General features: G+C 36.9%; 7 protein-coding genes across 8 annotated transcripts; 4 read left to right on the top strand and 3 right to left on the bottom strand.

Moving 5' to 3' along the window:
- Positions 1-3: 3 nt before the first annotated feature.
- LOC116341743 (NADH dehydrogenase [ubiquinone] 1 beta subcomplex subunit 9) lies at positions 4-845 on the top strand. The gene is made up of 3 exons (XM_031768993.1): positions 4-231; positions 329-471; positions 566-845. Exons 1-3 carry the CDS (start codon positions 134-136, stop codon positions 757-759), a joined length of 435 nt encoding a protein of 144 aa, XP_031624853.1. The 5' UTR covers positions 4-133; the 3' UTR covers positions 760-845.
- LOC116341742 (probable dolichol-phosphate mannosyltransferase) lies at positions 827-1,808 on the bottom strand. The gene is made up of 3 exons (XM_031768992.1): positions 1,622-1,808; positions 1,335-1,545; positions 827-1,269 (listed from the first exon to the last, which is right to left on the bottom strand). Exons 1-3 carry the CDS (start codon positions 1,714-1,716, stop codon positions 859-861), a joined length of 717 nt encoding a protein of 238 aa, XP_031624852.1. The 5' UTR covers positions 1,717-1,808; the 3' UTR covers positions 827-858.
- A 360-nt stretch (positions 1,809-2,168) lies between these two features.
- LOC116341736 (centrosomal protein of 104 kDa) lies at positions 2,169-6,512 on the top strand. 2 transcript variants are annotated; one of them, XM_031768986.1, is made up of 8 exons: positions 2,169-2,572; positions 3,097-3,488; positions 3,548-3,749; positions 3,815-4,352; positions 4,555-4,693; positions 4,819-5,180; positions 5,248-6,053; positions 6,111-6,512. In XM_031768986.1, the coding sequence occupies exons 1-8, from the start codon at positions 2,533-2,535 to the stop codon at positions 6,344-6,346; spliced, it is 2,715 nt and encodes a 904-aa protein (XP_031624846.1). In that variant the 5' UTR covers positions 2,169-2,532; the 3' UTR covers positions 6,347-6,512. The 2 variants fall into 2 exon arrangements, with proteins under 2 accessions (XP_031624846.1, XP_031624847.1); XM_031768987.1 differs by having other exon boundaries at positions 4,579-4,693.
- Positions 6,513-6,836: 324 nt separating this feature from the next.
- Positions 6,837-8,563, top strand: LOC116341739 (mitochondrial ribosome-associated GTPase 2). The gene is made up of 6 exons (XM_031768990.1): positions 6,837-7,058; positions 7,125-7,224; positions 7,298-7,318; positions 7,385-7,624; positions 7,703-7,827; positions 7,934-8,563. The coding sequence occupies exons 1-6, from the start codon at positions 6,894-6,896 to the stop codon at positions 8,462-8,464; spliced, it is 1,182 nt and encodes a 393-aa protein (XP_031624850.1). The 5' UTR covers positions 6,837-6,893; the 3' UTR covers positions 8,465-8,563.
- On the bottom strand, positions 8,478-10,012 carry LOC116341741 (WD repeat-containing protein 82). Its single transcript, XM_031768991.1, has 3 exons — positions 9,108-10,012; positions 8,816-9,035; positions 8,478-8,710 (listed from the first exon to the last, which is right to left on the bottom strand). Exons 1-3 carry the CDS (start codon positions 9,856-9,858, stop codon positions 8,680-8,682), a joined length of 1,002 nt encoding a protein of 333 aa, XP_031624851.1. The 5' UTR covers positions 9,859-10,012; the 3' UTR covers positions 8,478-8,679.
- A 428-nt stretch (positions 10,013-10,440) lies between these two features.
- Positions 10,441-11,475, bottom strand: LOC116341680 (maltose O-acetyltransferase-like). Its single transcript, XM_031768895.1, has 2 exons — positions 11,327-11,475; positions 10,441-11,166 (listed from the first exon to the last, which is right to left on the bottom strand). Exon 2 carries the CDS (start codon positions 11,158-11,160, stop codon positions 10,531-10,533), a length of 630 nt encoding a protein of 209 aa, XP_031624755.1. The 5' UTR covers positions 11,161-11,166; positions 11,327-11,475; the 3' UTR covers positions 10,441-10,530.
- A 757-nt stretch (positions 11,476-12,232) lies between these two features.
- On the top strand, positions 12,233-16,136 carry LOC116341777 (alanine--tRNA ligase, cytoplasmic). Its single transcript, XM_031769071.1, has 6 exons — positions 12,233-12,360; positions 12,674-12,923; positions 13,016-14,862; positions 14,954-15,031; positions 15,097-15,195; positions 15,295-16,136. The coding sequence occupies exons 2-6, from the start codon at positions 12,697-12,699 to the stop codon at positions 15,951-15,953; spliced, it is 2,910 nt and encodes a 969-aa protein (XP_031624931.1). The 5' UTR covers positions 12,233-12,360; positions 12,674-12,696; the 3' UTR covers positions 15,954-16,136.
- The last annotated feature ends 498 nt before the right edge of the window (positions 16,137-16,634 follow it).

A 16,634-nucleotide genomic window follows, 5' to 3' on the forward strand; every position in this document is an offset into this window, starting at 1 on the left:
ACAGCTTTTACAATCTGTCAAAGTCAACACAATCAGCAGAGTGATTGTCGAAAAAAAATTCCATCTACGAACCAATAAACAAATTGAATCTGCATTTTGCTTGGGAAATTTGGTCAATCCAAACGATTTGACGATGGCTCATGTTCCAACTGGGATTATAACACACTCTCAACGCGTTTGCCGATTGTACAAAAAAACCGTTCGCTTGGCTCAAAGCTGGTATACGCCACGGTATGTATTTCTCAATACTAAACAATCGATTATGTAAGCCACGATTTGTACTGACACGAAAAAAAAAATTGGAACTTTTTTTCTTGCTTTTAATTAGACATGTGTTTCGCTTCAATGCCATTCTGCTGCGTGAACGATTCGATCAAAATAAAGAAATTAAAGATTTACGAATTGCTCGTGAATTGTTGAAATCGGGCGAACAGGAGTTATTTGAAAAACAACATCCTCAACCATTTACGTGTAAGTATCGTTGTCATTGACTCAAACGAAAAACATTCTAAAACAAAATGAACAATAAAAAAATAATCCACATTCGAAATTTATCGTTTTATAGTCGCAAACAGTCCCGGTGGCATAGCATACGGTCGTGAAGTAGATTTGCCCGATTGGGTCTTAGATTATTGGCATCCATTAGAAAAAGCACAATATCCAGACTATTTTGCTCGACGTGAACAACGCAAAAAGGAGTACGTAATCTGGTGGGAAAAACAATACGGCAAATCTCAACCAAAAGACGGTCATCATTAACATCCATCAATTTAAATGTCTGAAAATGTTTGATTTTTGCAACCAATAAAATAATAAAATAAAAATCTATCTAGTGAAAACAGGAATGTGTCAATTTTATTATGTGGTAGCAAAAAGGTATAACAAATTTTTGGCAAATTGAATGATTTCGGTGCCGCCAAGTTTCGATTGGCCATACACACGATCCACAAATGTAATAGGCACTTCACCAATGCTATAATTCAATTCACGGGCTCGAATCAACATTTCCATCTGAAAAACGTAACCTTTCGAGACGCATTTTGCTATCAAGTTTTCCAACTGCTCTTTCTTGTACAAACGGAATGATCCAGTCAAATCGGAGCAATTCGGTCGTAATAGTATTTGTGACAACAAGTTTGCACCACGAGAAACAAGCTTTCGCTTGAAGTCCCAACCGAAAACACCACCATTGCCCATGTATCGCGTACCCGAAACGATATCGTAGTCATTGTCTTTCTGCAGTTTTATGAATTCTGGAATGAATTTCGGCTGAAATTGAAACAGAATTAAGTTACGAACAATGGCAAAGGAATCACAGAAAATAGTATACTCACATGATGGCTCAAATCAGCGTCCATAATAATGATAAAGTTCCCGGTTGCATGTTTAATGCCGTGTATGTAAGCCGTTCCAAGACCGAGTTTGGCTTCTCTTGGTCGCAACAAAATCTTATCATCGCCATAGATGTCTTGCAATTGTTTGGCCACATCAAGTGTCCCGTCTGGACTACCATCATCAATCACAATTATTTCATAATTGAATTTGCTGTTTAAACAAAAGAAAAAAAAAACACACACCGACCATTGTTACGTGGCACCATAGAATATTGAATATTTCATACCTTTGATCCATGTATTTCACAATCAACCAGATAATAATCGGTAGATTCTCTCGTTCATTGTATGTTGGCAATAAAATGGAATATTTATCTGCCATGGTGTCGACAACAAAAAGAAAAAATACAAAACACCGACCGAAAATAAAGTGACTGTGTCTGTCAATAATAATAGTTTAGTGGTTGTTGTTGTAACCAGTCTGTTGCAGCGACACAAACAAAGACCACAATGAAGTAGTAGATGTGTCAAAACGTACTGTACAATTCATCGTCACATATTTCAAAGCAATTGCGCTATTCCAGTTAAACCATCAGCTGTGTCGGATATGTGGTACGTAATTAATAAAACTATTTATCATTTGAATTTATTATCATTTTTCCAAATACTTTCATTCTCGTATTGGTCATTAAATTAATCAAGATCGAAAAAAAACCAAATGAATTGAATGTTGTTTATACACACACCTACTCCAATGGTACGCGCAAACTCCATTATCCAGTGTATCCAATATGTACAGAAATTTCATTTTCACTCATCGACTGAATCTCACAGGGGACGTGTGCAGTAACGAAATCGATTTGGGGTTGGAACTGAATTACGATGCACATCGTATTCTTTTTAACACAGTAATTTTTCTCGATTTTTTTTTTCAATTCCCGAAATGTTGAGAATTGATAGAGAAACATCGATTAAGAAAAGTAGTGATTCTTTTGCATTTGAAATCATTGAAAATTGTTTTTGAAAATTGGCTTATTCGACAATTACTCTATATGTGAATATAATAAACAAATTTGCGTAGTTGGGGGAGCCGAATTAAATTTTCGTGACGATTCAGAAAACAACAACAAAATATTCGATCCAATTTGTATAATTGAAAAAAATATTTTCGATTTTGATGTTAAATACGACGTATTAGATGGCTAAACGTATATCATTCAGTGTCATTTTTGCCACAGGTACTTATTTCGATAATTGTGTTATTGTTTCTAGTAACTTTATACCACGAGGGGTTATTTTTAGCATTAGCAAACATTTGCTCTTTTGTTTGTTCAATATTTCATCCATCATTTTAATTATTTGAAGTCGTATGATGACTTATCCAAGAAAAAAATAAATAACAATGTTTGTTGGAAAAATGAGACGCAGGTCATTGGTGTCGCGTTGCAATATGTAATGCTCACAATTACATTGGCAAGCCCACTTTACCGAAATTATCAACGCTTTGGCAGGAGAGAGAGAGTAGAAAGGGCTGTAGAATTGCATGTGGTGTACAATGTACATAAATTTCGTGTCGCCAATCAATTATTAATATGTCAATTATGAATAATAAATGTACAACCGCATACCAGTTACTGGTGTGACAATTTGAAATGCGCTTTAACATGGTTCATGTGAAAATCTCTTGATTAGCATGCTTGGTCAATGTGCACTAAATGAAATTGGTTTTTCTTTTCTTTTGTTTCCATTTTCTTTCGTTCAGACGAGGAACCAGATTATCCGTCTAGTGAATTGAACAGCCATGGTCCGGCAGTTTGTGGTTGGCGTTGTCGAGCAAACAGTACACTGTCACCCAAAGAAATAATCTTACGTTTCGAAAAACCAGCGGTAATATGTCGCATCCAAGTGTTGGCCCATCAATGTATTATCCCAGAACGAATAGAATTGTGGATCCATCAATCTACACGCGGTGCACCAACCACTCCGTCAAGTCAAACGTACGATTTTCTTGGTTTCATTGCGCTCTCCGACAATTCGGGAACGAATTTTAAGTCACGTGAACTGCAAAGTGTGCCTGTCGGTCCAAAAAAGGGGACACATTTAAAACTTCGATTCGGATCGCCTTATCCAAATGAACTGAATAAATCAAATCAGGTAATTTTATCTTGGTCGTTGAAAAGCAATGGTTACTTATCGAAAATAATATTCTTCAGGTAGCTTTAATAGCAATCAATGTGCTCGGTGAATATCTATCGACCGAGAATGCGATGCAATTCATTCAAAATATGAACAATGAGCGTACGGAAACTGCGCTCGCATCAATTTGCGACGATTTATCGTTTTCAATGTACGTGGAAGAGTCAATAGTCGAGACGATCCGTGAACTTGAACAGAAAAAAATTAAAGCAGTTAATGGTATGTATTGGTATTTTGTTTGTCGCTGTTGAGTTGCCAATTTATCATCGATTTTTTTTAAGTAGATGAGCGATTCGAGTACGCACGCAAGCTTAAATTGTGTATGGGTGCCTTACGAAATGCTGGCGAACGCTTGGGTCGCTATTCTCTTGCCAAACGTCAAGCTGTGCAACAAGAGGATTTTATAGCCGCTAAACTGCGCAAAGAACAAATGGAACTGTATAAGAAAATGGTGTTTGAACAGCTTCAAGTGAACTATTTACTTGAAACAGGTGGTTTAAATCCCGATAACGACTGTGTATCGGATTTGTATACGCAAAAGCCACCGTTACCATCGCCACCAAGTCTACAGGATGTTGCCAGTGCATTGTCGAATGATACAATGTTCACAGCTATACCATTTACCAGTCCTCAAATGGTTCGACGCGAAAATTCCGATGTTAAATCACCAAATACACTGAATGAACATAGACAATCGCCAATAATTGGAGCAAGTCCAAAGAGAGGATCTCCGAATACGGGATCGTTACGACGACGTAATAAAAGCGCACCAAGGACCACTTATGAAGACTATGAAGAACGAGCCATTCCAGCATTGAGACAGTGAGTCATTCATTTTTTTTTGCGTCGAGTCTTGCTTGTTTACATAGAAAAATTGCTTTCTTAGAGAAATTGTTGATTTTTTTTTAATTCATAGTAAGCTATAGAAAGTAGAATTTTGAAATGATTTATCGAAGAAAGAGCATGTTTTAGATTAAATGTGTAATCGTTGATTGTTCGATGTTGTGTGTGTTTACACTTGCAGTTCACATACTAATGAATTTTTAAGGGAGTGTCAAGGGGCAATTGTTTTAGAAAACGATCCATGCCGAGGGCGATCACGTTTGAATGAACGAGAACGAAGACAGGCAGCGTTACCCATTTTGGTTTTTGGCAATGAGATGGTAAGAACGTGCTCTACGAGAGCAACAACAATTAACAAAATTCTCAAGTCCACCGAGATATGACTTTTTGCTTCTTTTCTTCTAATGAAACTAAAAAAAAATCTCCTGCTCTCATCCCAAAATAGGTCGAACTATTCTATTCACGTCAGTTTCAAGATCGCGAAGAGGGTTTACTTCGATTAACCGCCATCCTGAAGGGTGAAGCCTTTGACTATTCCATCGGTGTGAATAAAATAGCGCGCAGTGCTACACTGATACTTCATCGTGCCGTTCGTGATGCAGTATTTTCTGTATTTAATCATGCAGCTGAAACAGTGCGTGCATTATTCATAGATTTCGTTCCGAATCGTGTAACCCAAAACGAAGTGTCACGTTGTGTTGATCGTCTATTGCCTGAGCTATTAGCAAAAAGTGGTGATCCATCACCAAGAATACATACTCTAGCACAACACACCATCCTGTCCATAGCTGCTTGCCCGGAAGTTCGGTTAGTAAAGAATTTTGATTATAAACCCTAAAAAGTTATTTGAAATCAATTTTTCATCTATCGCCAGAATGCAGCATTTAGTTGCACCATCCCTATCAAGACCTGTTGGTTCTGGAACTCACCCACGTCTTGCTTTAAGTCGCATGCAAATGCTAGAGCAGTTGGTGTTGAGCCAAGGCATAAGCAGTGATAAACAAAGTGGCCTCACCTGTCGTATTCTATCCGAATCTGGTTGTTCGGGCATTCATCATCCATCGGAACCAGTTCGGAAAGTGGCCGAACGAGTACTATTACTGGTATACAAACTAAATCCACGTCTAGTTCGAAAACAATTACCACCCGACGATGATATAACGCGCAGAAATTTACTTTATCGTCAATTATTTGCCGAATTCGATAAGATTGACGATGGCCGTCGCCGTGAAATGACATCACATCAAGGTTTCACATCATCGAGCATACTTCGACAGCATGCAACACCACCACATTCACCAAATGTTAGCAGCAATTTATCGGCATCGAACAATGATAATAGCGAAAGCGAAAATCGAAAATTCGCATTCAACAATGGCACAAATACAAATTCAGCGGAAAGTACGACAGTAAATAGTCCAAGAAAAACACTTGCCTATAATTGTAGCCCAACCAATAAATCCGCATCCGCTTCAGATAGTAATGAACCCGAACCGCACACACAAAATAGCTCCAAATCAAATTCCGAATGCGAAAATCGATGTCCATTTTGTGATTGGCCGTATAACGGCGATACCGAACAATTGGACAAGCACTATTGGAAAGCCTGTCCATTACTCACAAAATGCCCACAATGCTCTCAGGTCTTAGAAGTAGCTGCCCTTTGCACACATTTAACAGGTGGTAGATCAACACTTTTTTTTAAATTGTTTTTTACCTGCGTTTTTTACTTTACAGAGGAGTGTGACGCAAAGATTGGTTACGTTCAATGTGATAGATGCTCAGAAGCTGTTCACAAAAATCTATTGGACATTCATAAATTGGAAGACTATTGTGTTAAACCGAAAACCAATAACATGAAGTGTCCGCTATGTCATGAGGAAGTCGAGGGGCCGTCTAACGGCGGATGGAAACATCATTTGACTAACTCGGATGGATGCGCTGGTACAGCCAAACGACGTGCTCGAATTTAATACATTTATCACATAGTAATCGTTATGCAGATGTATTAGAAAAGTCCAGATATTGCATTCGAAAAGTAACAATTTATTGAAAATATTGTTTGAGCAAATCATTGTAACATTTTAATAAATGAAATTTATTCAATTTTTTTGTAACACGTTTGCGAATTACATAAAACATCACATTTACATAAAATAACACAAAATGTTGAATTTATTAAAATATTTGGGTTTTTTTCATTCAATTTCCTTCGATTTTCATAAATTTGCTTTTTTAAAATCATTTTTTATACAAGTTGATATTTTTAATTTGTTTGTGTATTGATAGACAATACGCACAAAAAATGGTTTCATTTTTAAAATAATTCAAGAAGAAAATGTGAGAAAAAAAGGAAAATTAATAAATAAAATTCCAATATCGGTCAAAATATTTTGAATTTGACACTTTTCACAATTGGTCAACTCATATTGACAATAAGCCAATTTGACAGTACCTTAACCTCACTTTTACGTTTGTTATGAACTTGAATTTGGACGAATATTTAAAACGATTTTAAAAATGTTAACAATATTCCGGCGCATCGCGCTAATTGAGCCGAATATTCGGGTCTGTGCTCATTTACTGAATACAAACATCCCGCAAACCACACAAACCAATGCATTTGGTTCAAAATATACGCCACAAGCGCTTAAACGAAAGAAGCACAAAGCAAAAGACCTATCCGTATGTCAAACTACCGTAAGTTCTAGAGAAAATGTTATCAAAAATTAATATTTGTGTTTTCCTCAGTCGAATCCGTTTATGGATTTGAAAAGTGTCCGAACAGTAGGCGGAAAGGGAGGTGATGGTTGTATATCATTGTTGCAATTATGGGCCAATGACAAAGCTGGTAAGTTAATGACAATTCTGATCATCCATCCTGATTTTATTTTCTGCTAATCAAAACTGTGTATTTATTTCAGGCTGTGACGGTGGCGATGCAGGTAATACGCATACATTTTACTTTGTTACTTTGATGCAAATAGTAATACGTTTTTGTGAATGAACAGGTAATGGTGGTCATGTGGTATTCGAGGCGTCGAATGATATAAATAACTTGACGCATGTAAAAACTCTGATAAAAGCCAACAACGGAGAGGATGGTCGGAACAAGGATCGAAGTGGAAAAAGTGCAGAACATTCAATTGTCAAGGTACCGGTGGGAACTATAGTTAGAAATTCAGACGGAAAAATTGTCGGCGATTTAGATAAAGAAGGTTCTTTATTTATTGCTGCCAGAGGTGGTGCTGGTAAGAGACATTTTACAATCATGACAAAATAATCGTTGCATTACAATCAAGATTAAAGACATGTTTCGATGTGCACAGGTGGCAAGGGAAATCATTTTTTCTCTTCGAACAATGAAAAGTCACCGGAGGTTTGCGAGTATGGAGCTTATGGTGAAGATTTGGCATATATTCTTGAATTAAAAAGCATGGCACACTTGGGTCTTGTAAGTTTAAACATTTTGAGTTTCTATATTGCAAGATCAAAATTTCTCTCTTATTTCCGAACTGACTTCATATGAAATGTCATAAATTTCACGATTTTCTCTTTAGATTGGTTTACCGAATGCTGGAAAGTCAACGCTATTGCGAGCGATAACACGTGCCCGTCCAAAAGTCGCACCGTACGCATTCACAACGTTACAACCACATTTGGGAATCGTTCACTATGACGACTATGAACAAGTTTCGATTGCAGATTTGCCCGGTTTGATTCCCGGATCACATTTGAATAGAGGTCTTGGCATTCAATTCTTAAAACATGCGGAACGGTGTTCGGCACTTTTGTTCATTCTCGATTTATCGTGCGAAGAGCCATGGGAACATTTTGAACAACTTCGCTTTGAAATCGGCATGTTTAGCAAGGAATTGTTAGAACGGCCGCAAATTATGGTCGGAAATAAAATCGATATTCCAGAAGCACTAATCAATTTAGAGTCCATAAAAAAGATGTATCCAGACATACCAATTATACCGATCAGCGCGAAAATGGGCACAAATCTAAATCACCTACTAACAAATGTTCGGCGCGTCTACGATAAATATAATAAACAAGCTAGTGTTGTCGACTTTGATGACGATTAGAATAAAAACTGTGTTGAATTTTTATAGAATGAATATATTGGCTTTTAATCATAAGAAAAAACAATAAATTGTGTATTCAAACACTCTTTCACAATCGTTTTTTTTTGTTTGTTTATATCTTTTTTTAGTCTTTCAAAATGTTTGGTGGTGTCATTGATTTTATTCAATTTTAATGATATCGTACTGAATCGAGACGAGATGATAACGTTTTAAGCCTATTGCGATAGATCTTCTGGATTTGGCAACCTGCAATGAGATTAAATTGTTGCATTTTAAAAACAATTGTATACAATTAGATGATGACAATGAATGTCCATCTAGAGATTGTTCGAGCATAAAAAGTGTATTTACCAAAATGCCATGTTTGTACAGGCACTTGCCAACATCATGTACTTTGGATTGAATTGGACACATTGTACTGGAGCCGGATGATCACCATTGAGCGCGCAAATTTTGTAACCAGTATCCGCATTCCAAACGTGTACGCGACCATCAACGCTGCCTGCAAAAATGAACTGTGAATCAGGGCTGTATGACGCTTCAATCGGCAGCTTCTTATTGTTTGAATGACCTGGAATTCAAAATAGTGATATTAATAATAGTGATGTTCTGTACGATAAATAAAGATAAAAATGCGACTTACCGGTGAATGTTTGCAACGGAGTGCCATGGAATGCATCGACCAACCGAATAAACTGGCCATCGGTGCTGATGAGAATGGTTTTACCGTCTCTAGAAAACTTCAAACCGGTCCATTCGCATTCGCGTTCCTGATTCAATTTGAATGTCACAAACGGCCCTTTATCAAATGACCGCAAATCGTACAATTTGATGCTTTCTGAATTGACACCAGCGGCGAAAATCAAACCTTCTGGATCGTATGCAGCAATTGGCCGGCCCGATAAATGCATAACACCTTGACAATTCGGCGAACGTAAATCCCACAATCGTAACGTCTTATCAATCGAACCGGACAAAAATGAGTCTTCGACGGGTGAAATGCACAACGAAATCACTTTTTTTGTGTGACCAGGAAAATATCGCAAATACTTATTGTCATGCAATGACAAATAACGAATGGCATCGTCAACTTTTGTTGAACTGTGAATTGCTGTATTTTGACTGTGAGTGAAATGAATAAGATCAACGCCATATTTTTTTGAATTTACGGTACGAGTTTGGGTGCCTTTGTCACAATCGTAAATAACAATTTGATCGTCTTCGCTACATGAAATCAGATGTTCACCATTCGCCGAAAAATCGATTGCATTTATTTTGTCGGTATTTTCACGAAACACTTTGGCTACACGAAAACTTCGAACCACCTGGTCAGCTAGCTTCATTTTTACTTTACCGTCTACGGTACCCGGCCGTGACGTCTGATAATCACCCATTTTTTTGATGAATTTTAACGTTTACCAAATGTTACTGAAAAAAATGTGAGACAAATCACAATTTGCGTCGGATTTTTGTATCGAAAATTAAATTTTTTGTTTCACGGTGTGTATACGGTCAGCGTTCTCTTGATGGTTTATTACTTTTGACGTTTTAGCGGCGTTCTCATGTTTATGTCAAAACCATATATAATTAATAACATACTTTAGCGCATACTTATAGACCTTATGTCAAATTAGTGCCATTACGTATACTTTAGACGTTGATTTTATCATTTATTTTAAATGGGCTTGAATAATTTAATTGAATTGATTGCAGCGAAAAGATTTTTGCCATTTTTATCAATCACATTTCCTGTGAAATAAAAGAAATCTTTCATAAAATATACGATCGTTGAATTTTGAATTAATTTGCCTGATAGTTTTAAGTACGTCAAACACTTTCGTTAAGCTGGTATAATGTTGTATGATACAAAGTTTTTTTTCGTCTATTTTATCAATAAAAATATGAAAAAAAAACATTTCTTTTGATAATTTAGATTTAGTTTTTCACAATTTATTTTTTGTTAAACAATGGTATGCTTTTAGCAATTTCAAAAATACTGAATAATTTATTTTTATTCCATTGATGAAATAAAAATGTTCATTCGGACAATTCTCATAATATACATATTATTCTTCAATATCAATAGTGCGAATAATTTTTGCCGGATTGCCAGCCACAACGACATTTGATGGAACATCTTTCACAACGACAGCTCCTGCTCCAATTATTGAATTATCGCCAATTGTGACGCCAGGGCAAATGATTGCTTTGCCACCAATCCAAACGTTGTCTCCAATTTTCACTGGATACGCCAATTCATAGTATTCTTTACCGCTCTTACGATACTTTGGAGAAAGTGGATGCGTCGCTGCATAAATGTGAACACCTGGCGCCATCAAACAATTTTCACCAATCGTTATTGGTGCACAGTCCAAAAACACACAATCAAAATTGGCTTCAAAATTGTTTCCGAGTGTCAGATTATAACCGTAGTCAACACGGAACGGTGGCTCGAGAAATACTTTCTTGCCACGGCATGCTGGATTCAAAAGTTCGTCCAGAATTTCTCGTCGCCCTTTCTTATCACCAACCACACTATCGTTGTACTTTCTGATGAGTTCTCTTGCCTTCGTTCTCTCATTACAAAGCACTTCATCACCTGGGTGATATGGATAACCGGCTATCATTCGCTCTTTCTCAGACAAATGCTCATATTCTTTGATATCGGGCTTCACATATATTGCTTGCTTCGACATTTTTACCTGAAAAATAAAACCATTGAGGAATTATTCAGATGATGGATTTCAATTGAAGGAAAACACAAATAATTTTGCTTAAATTACCCGAACCAAATTCTAGTTATAAATAACCGATTTGAAGAAAACAACAAAAAAATGATGAAAAGAAAAAATAATTACTTACAGGGAGTTTTTTTTTTGTTACAGGGAGTTTTCTTGATGATATAATCAATAGAACTAAGACTAATGTGCACTTTTCAATCTAATCTTGATCAAATAACTCAATTAACTCAATTGAACTGAGTGTTTGTGTAGTTTGTTTGACTTTATATACAATAAATCGCATTCGAAGTGTTATACAATGATAACAAAAGTTACATGTATGCAAAGATGACACGATGAATTAACATTTGAAATGTTTCATCTTCGGTTTGTTTATTGACACTTTGCCTCTTTATCAGCAAACACAAACTATACGAATTTTCTATGAAATTGGAACGTCAAATGATTCCAAGCATGATAACTTATCTCATCATTGAAAAGGAAACTAAAATAGTTTTGACTGCTCTATAGAGCAGTGCATTTATATGCATTCGAAGTGTTTTTTCGAAGAATTTCCTTGATATTCAAATCTTTTCTATTTTCAAATGTAAAAAACATATGACGGCCTTAGAAGAAAACAATAACATACAGAACATGCTGCAATTAATACTAATACAAATTTTATGCGAGCAAAAACCATATATATATAAAGAGACAGTGCAAAAGGCAAATGCAATACATGTGTTTCTTATGTAAATAGGCTGGTTTTACTTTATAAAATTTGTTTTAGTATTATTTGCAGCATGTTCTGTATGTTATTGTTTTCTTCTAAGGCCGTCATATGTAGATTCATTTTTTTTCTGAAAAAGTGGCTAATTTTTCCCAAATATGATTTTGCAACAATTTTCGCGCCAAATGCACTTTCGTACAAACTCTTATAAAATTACTTCGTTTCAAATTTCGTGCGAAACGAAACCTAAATGTCATTGCACAAGTGTCAAACGTCTTAAGTATGAAACTAGTTTGTATGTGTAAATTTATTCGACAGCGCGACGTGTGTGGAAATTATAGTTCTCTTTAGTCATCCGAACGTGTAAAACGGTGAATGAGTGCTAGAACAGCGTAAAGCTAAAGCTATTTCACAACAACGATCAAATATTATTCATTCAATTTTCGGTGAGTATTAATTCATTTAGTTTTGTCTCTCTTGAAACTAGAAATAGTTGACGAAAGAATGCGAAATAGGTTGTTTTTTCATGAGTTAATTTCAAATCGCAACGTGATATTATGACCGTAATAAAAAGTGATTGTTCGTGCACATTTTGAGTGAAAAAAACCTCATATTCCATCGAAATTGGAACCTGTTTTGCATACAAATCGTTTTTAATTTGTGTACATTTTACAGTTTTTGTCGCATTGATTTGCTTTCGTCAATTAAATGTTTCGAATTTCGAGGTTAGATTCTCATGTTTGTCTTTGTTTGTTTCAGAACCGTACAGTAGCAAAGTAAAAATGTCAACGAAAACATCGCTCACTGGCAATGAGGTGCGTTCAGCATACATTGATTTTTTCAAGCAACGTCAACACATTTACGTTCATTCATCGTCAACCATTCCGCTGGATGATCCAACTTTGCTGTTTGCCAATGCTGGCATGAATCAGTTTAAGCCGATCTTCTTGGGAACCGTCGATCCAAATAGTGACATGTCTAAATGGGTTCGCGTTACGAATACACAAAAGTGAGTAAATTTGCATATTTTTGGTGTCTTTATGGCTTGTGGCGTGAAAGGAAAAATTTGAAATTATTTTATTTTCTCTTGAAAAATTGCAGATGTATTCGTGCCGGCGGTAAACACAACGATCTCGACGATGTTGGCAAAGATGTGTATCACCATACGTTCTTCGAGATGTTGGGAAATTGGTCATTCGGCGACTATTTCAAGAAGGAAGTTACCGGATGGGCATGGGAATTTTTGACGGTCGATTTAGGATTACCCAAAGATCGTTTGTACGTCACCTATTTCGGTGGTGATGAAAAGGCTGGCCTACAACCCGACTTGGAATGCAAACAATTTTGGTTGGATTTGGGTGTAAAACCGGAGCACGTTTTGCCCGGCAGCATGAAAGATAACTTCTGGGAAATGGGCGAAACAGGACCATGTGGACCGTGCAGTGAATTGCATTACGATCGTATCGGTGGACGAAGCGTGCCGGAATTAGTCAACATGGACGATCCAGATGTGTTGGAAATTTGGAATTTGGTATTTATTCAGTACAATCGTGAATCGGATGGTACATTGAGAGGACTGCCTAAGAAGCACATCGATTGCGGTTGTGGCTTTGAAAGATTGGTATCTGTTATTCAAGACAAGCGATCAAATTATGACACCGATTTGTTTGTGCCAATATTCGAGGCCATTCAAGCCGGAACTGGTGCTCCAGCCTACCAAGGACGTGTCGGTGCCGAAGATGTTGATGGAATTGATATGGCATATCGAGTCGTTGCTGATCATGCACGTACCATTGTGATTGCATTATCAGACGGTGGTTATCCAGATAACACTGGTCGGGGTTATGTATTGCGCCGGATTTTGCGTCGAGCAGTTCGATATGCAACGGAAAAACTAAATGCAAAACCAGGATTTTTCGCCAGTCTCGTTTATACTGTTGTCGATTTGTTAGGCGATGCATTCCCCGAAGTGAAAAAAGATCCACAACACATTGTCGACATCATCAACGAAGAAGAGCAACAATTTTTGAAAACACTCAATCGTGGTCGCAACCTATTGAATCGAACCATTGAAAGGTTGGGCAATTCAAAGGAAATACCCGGCGATGTAGCCTGGCGATTGTACGATACATACGGTTTCCCAATCGATTTAACAACGCTGATGGCCGAAGAGAAAGGCCTAACGGTTAACATGCCAGGTTATGAGGCAGCCAAAGAAAAATCATACATTTTATCGCAAGGTAAAGCTGGCGAACAAGCTGATGTGATCACACTGGATGTGCATCAAATTTCCGAATTGCAACAGAAAGGCATACCATCAACGAATGATTCCATTAAATACAAGTATACGTCGGGCGCTGAGAAAGAAGGTGAATATAAATTCGATGGATGCATCGGCACTGTGCTTGCTATTGTAAACAGTGAAAAGAAATTCGTTGACAAAGTGACATCGGGTGAACATTGTGGTATTGTATTGGATCAAACCAATTTCTATGCTGAAAGTGGTGGCCAAATTTACGATCAAGGTGTTATGGTGAAACAAGGCGATGAAGAAAATGAATTTCTTGTTGATCGTGTGTACAATAAAGGCGGTTTTATCTTGCACATTGGTATCGTGGAAGGTGAATTAAAAGTCGGTGACAAATTAGATCTTCAATTTGATGTGGTACGTCGTCGTTTGACCATGAACAATCATTCGGCCACACATTTGCTAAATCATTGTCTGCTTAACGTGCTTGGAAATGACACTGATCAAAAAGGTTCACTGGTTGTACCCGAAAAGCTTCGATTCGATTTCAGCAACAAGAGCGCATTGACCACCAAACAAATTGCTGCTGTTGAAAGTAAAGCACAAGAAGTGGTTAAGAAAAATGTAAAAATCTATGCAAAAGAATCGAAATTGGCAGTTGCAAAGAAGATTCGTGGCCTACGAAGTGTATTCGATGAAGGTATGTATCGATGTAAATCGTTTAATAATTCATTGAGAAGACATTGAAGGTTAAATAATTCATTTTGTCGATTTTTTTTTAAATTTTCCAGTTTACCCCGATCCAGTTCGAGTGATTGCATTTGGAACACCAGTTGAAGATCTTGAAAACAATCCCGGTGGTGAAGCAGGTATTACAAAAATTTAATGTCTTATCAAAAACGACAGTTTAACAAATCGATATTATTTTATTTAGGTGAACAGACCTCAGTGGAATTTTGTGGTGGAACACATTTGCAACAATCGGGTCATATTCTTGATTTTGTAATCACAACAGAAGAAGCTATATCGAAAGGTAAGATCTCTAACTTATATGACTCCAAATGTATCGAAAAAAGTTCGAATGGTAATGCAAATTTACTCATCTTTTTGAATTTTCTTACTAACTTGAAAGGTGTTCGCCGTATAGTCGCACTGACTGGCCCAGAGGCCGCCAAAGCACTCAAGAAAACTGAATATCTTGAGAATGAAATCAACAAATTGAAGTCGATCATTGCCAATGACAAGGATGGCAAAGATTCCAAAGACTATGTCAAGAAAATTGTTGAACTTGGCGAAGATGTGTCAAAAGCAACGATTCCATACGTGAAAAAAGATGAATTACGTACGACTTTGAATGGCATTAAAAAGACGTTGGACGACAAGGATCGTGCAGCCAAAGCAGCTATTGCAGTACAGGTTGTTGAAAAGGCCAAGGAGCTTGTTACAGCTGCACCAAATGCACCGTATCTCGTTTATAAATTGGACGCATCAAACAATACAAAGGCTCTTGACGCTGCCTTAAAACAAGTGAAAACATTGAGCCCAGACACATCAGCACTATTTGTGTCAGTCGATTTGGATACAAAGAAAATCTTTTGCCTGAGTGCAGTTTCGAAAGCTGGCGTTGAAAAAGGTTTGAAGGCCAACGAATGGGTATCGCATGTTGCAGTTGTTATGGGCGGTAAGGGCGGTGGCAAAGCAGAATCAGCACAAGCATCTGGACCAAATTATGATAAAGCTGATGAAGTTTTGCAATTGGCTAAGAAATTCGCTGCCACCAAACTTGATTAAGTGCATTTTCTATAAAAAGACACCATTTTTGGAGACATAACCTCTGATCGAATCAGTAGTTAACGCAGCATTTAATAAATATCCACTTGCATTTTTGGGCCATGGTATATTATTCAATGCTATATTCATTCATTTGATAATTCATTTTCTATACAATAAAATTTATATTTAACAATGAAAAAAGTGACTTTTGCGAACATATTTTTCTACGAAATTAATCACATTTACGAAAAAAGCTAGGAAAAATTAGCAATACAGCATTTGATTGTCAACGTGTGTCCAGTCAATTTTCTAACACGCACATCACAGTTGGTTGGAAATGCCGATAGATTCGATTTAATTTGCTGTTTCAAATCATCAATTTGTTGTTTTATTGCTTTGGCTTTAAGGCCCCGTTCACTTCGGCGCAAATGTTTGCCATTGGTTGCGGAACTCGTCTGACTTTCCATTTTGGCCAATTCCGAGTACAACTAAAACACAAAACATATCAAAAAATATTGGCTTTGTGATGCAAAAACAGAACTAAATGAATCGAATAGAAGAATGCAATAATAATTTACCTCGCCAATCTTTTTGTACGACATTTTGACACTTATTCTTGTTCCTTTGTAGTGAATCTATTCAATTCCTGCTCGCTATTATGTTCGATCTTCCAATTACAGCTATAAAATGAGCAGCTCG

The sequence above is a fragment of the Contarinia nasturtii genome, unplaced genomic scaffold, assembly GCF_009176525.2.
Source record: "Contarinia nasturtii isolate CC-2019 unplaced genomic scaffold, AAFC_CNas_1.1 Cnas_scaffold_745, whole genome shotgun sequence".
Classification (NCBI taxonomy): Eukaryota; Metazoa; Arthropoda; class Insecta; order Diptera; family Cecidomyiidae; genus Contarinia; species Contarinia nasturtii.

What these genes read in the sequence shown, in the direction of transcription:
- LOC116341743 (XM_031768993.1), top strand. Translation starts at nt 134, where the DNA reads ATGGCTCATGTTCCAACTGGGATTATAACACACTCTCAACGCGTTTGC. An exon ending in CAAAGCTGGTATACGCCACG is followed by an intron (nt 232 to 328) that starts GTATGTATTTCT and finishes GCTTTTAATTAG; the next exon opens with ACATGTGTTTCGCTTCAATG. An exon ending in ACATCCTCAACCATTTACGT is followed by an intron (nt 472 to 565) that starts GTAAGTATCGTT and finishes ATCGTTTTATAG; the next exon opens with TCGCAAACAGTCCCGGTGGC.
- LOC116341742 (XM_031768992.1), bottom strand. Translation starts at nt 1,716, where the DNA reads ATGGCAGATAAATATTCCATTTTATTGCCAACATACAATGAACGAGAG. An exon ending in GTGAAATACATGGATCAAAG is followed by an intron (nt 1,546 to 1,621) that starts GTATGAAATATT and finishes TTGTTTAAACAG; the next exon opens with CAAATTCAATTATGAAATAA. An exon ending in ACGCTGATTTGAGCCATCAT is followed by an intron (nt 1,270 to 1,334) that starts GTGAGTATACTA and finishes TTTCAATTTCAG; the next exon opens with CCGAAATTCATTCCAGAATT.
- LOC116341736 (XM_031768986.1), top strand. Translation starts at nt 2,533, where the DNA reads ATGGCTAAACGTATATCATTCAGTGTCATTTTTGCCACAG. An exon ending in CAGTGTCATTTTTGCCACAG is followed by an intron (nt 2,573 to 3,096) that starts GTACTTATTTCG and finishes TCTTTCGTTCAG; the next exon opens with ACGAGGAACCAGATTATCCG. An exon ending in AAAAATTAAAGCAGTTAATG is followed by an intron (nt 3,750 to 3,814) that starts GTATGTATTGGT and finishes TTTTTTAAGTAG; the next exon opens with ATGAGCGATTCGAGTACGCA.
- LOC116341739 (XM_031768990.1), top strand. Translation starts at nt 6,894, where the DNA reads ATGTTAACAATATTCCGGCGCATCGCGCTAATTGAGCCGAATATTCGG. An exon ending in ACAAAGCAAAAGACCTATCC is followed by an intron (nt 7,059 to 7,124) that starts GTATGTCAAACT and finishes TGTTTTCCTCAG; the next exon opens with TCGAATCCGTTTATGGATTT. An exon ending in GCATGGCACACTTGGGTCTT is followed by an intron (nt 7,828 to 7,933) that starts GTAAGTTTAAAC and finishes TTTTCTCTTTAG; the next exon opens with ATTGGTTTACCGAATGCTGG.
- LOC116341741 (XM_031768991.1), bottom strand. Translation starts at nt 9,858, where the DNA reads ATGGGTGATTATCAGACGTCACGGCCGGGTACCGTAGACGGTAAAGTA. An exon ending in TCCGTTGCAAACATTCACCG is followed by an intron (nt 9,036 to 9,107) that starts GTAAGTCGCATT and finishes TTTGAATTCCAG; the next exon opens with GTCATTCAAACAATAAGAAG. An exon ending in TGTACAAACATGGCATTTTG is followed by an intron (nt 8,711 to 8,815) that starts GTAAATACACTT and finishes ATCTCATTGCAG; the next exon opens with GTTGCCAAATCCAGAAGATC.
- LOC116341680 (XM_031768895.1), bottom strand. Translation starts at nt 11,160, where the DNA reads ATGTCGAAGCAAGCAATATATGTGAAGCCCGATATCAAAGAATATGAG.
- LOC116341777 (XM_031769071.1), top strand. Translation starts at nt 12,697, where the DNA reads ATGTCAACGAAAACATCGCTCACTGGCAATGAGGTGCGTTCAGCATAC. An exon ending in CAATCCCGGTGGTGAAGCAG is followed by an intron (nt 15,032 to 15,096) that starts GTATTACAAAAA and finishes TATTTTATTTAG; the next exon opens with GTGAACAGACCTCAGTGGAA. An exon ending in AGAAGAAGCTATATCGAAAG is followed by an intron (nt 15,196 to 15,294) that starts GTAAGATCTCTA and finishes CTAACTTGAAAG; the next exon opens with GTGTTCGCCGTATAGTCGCA.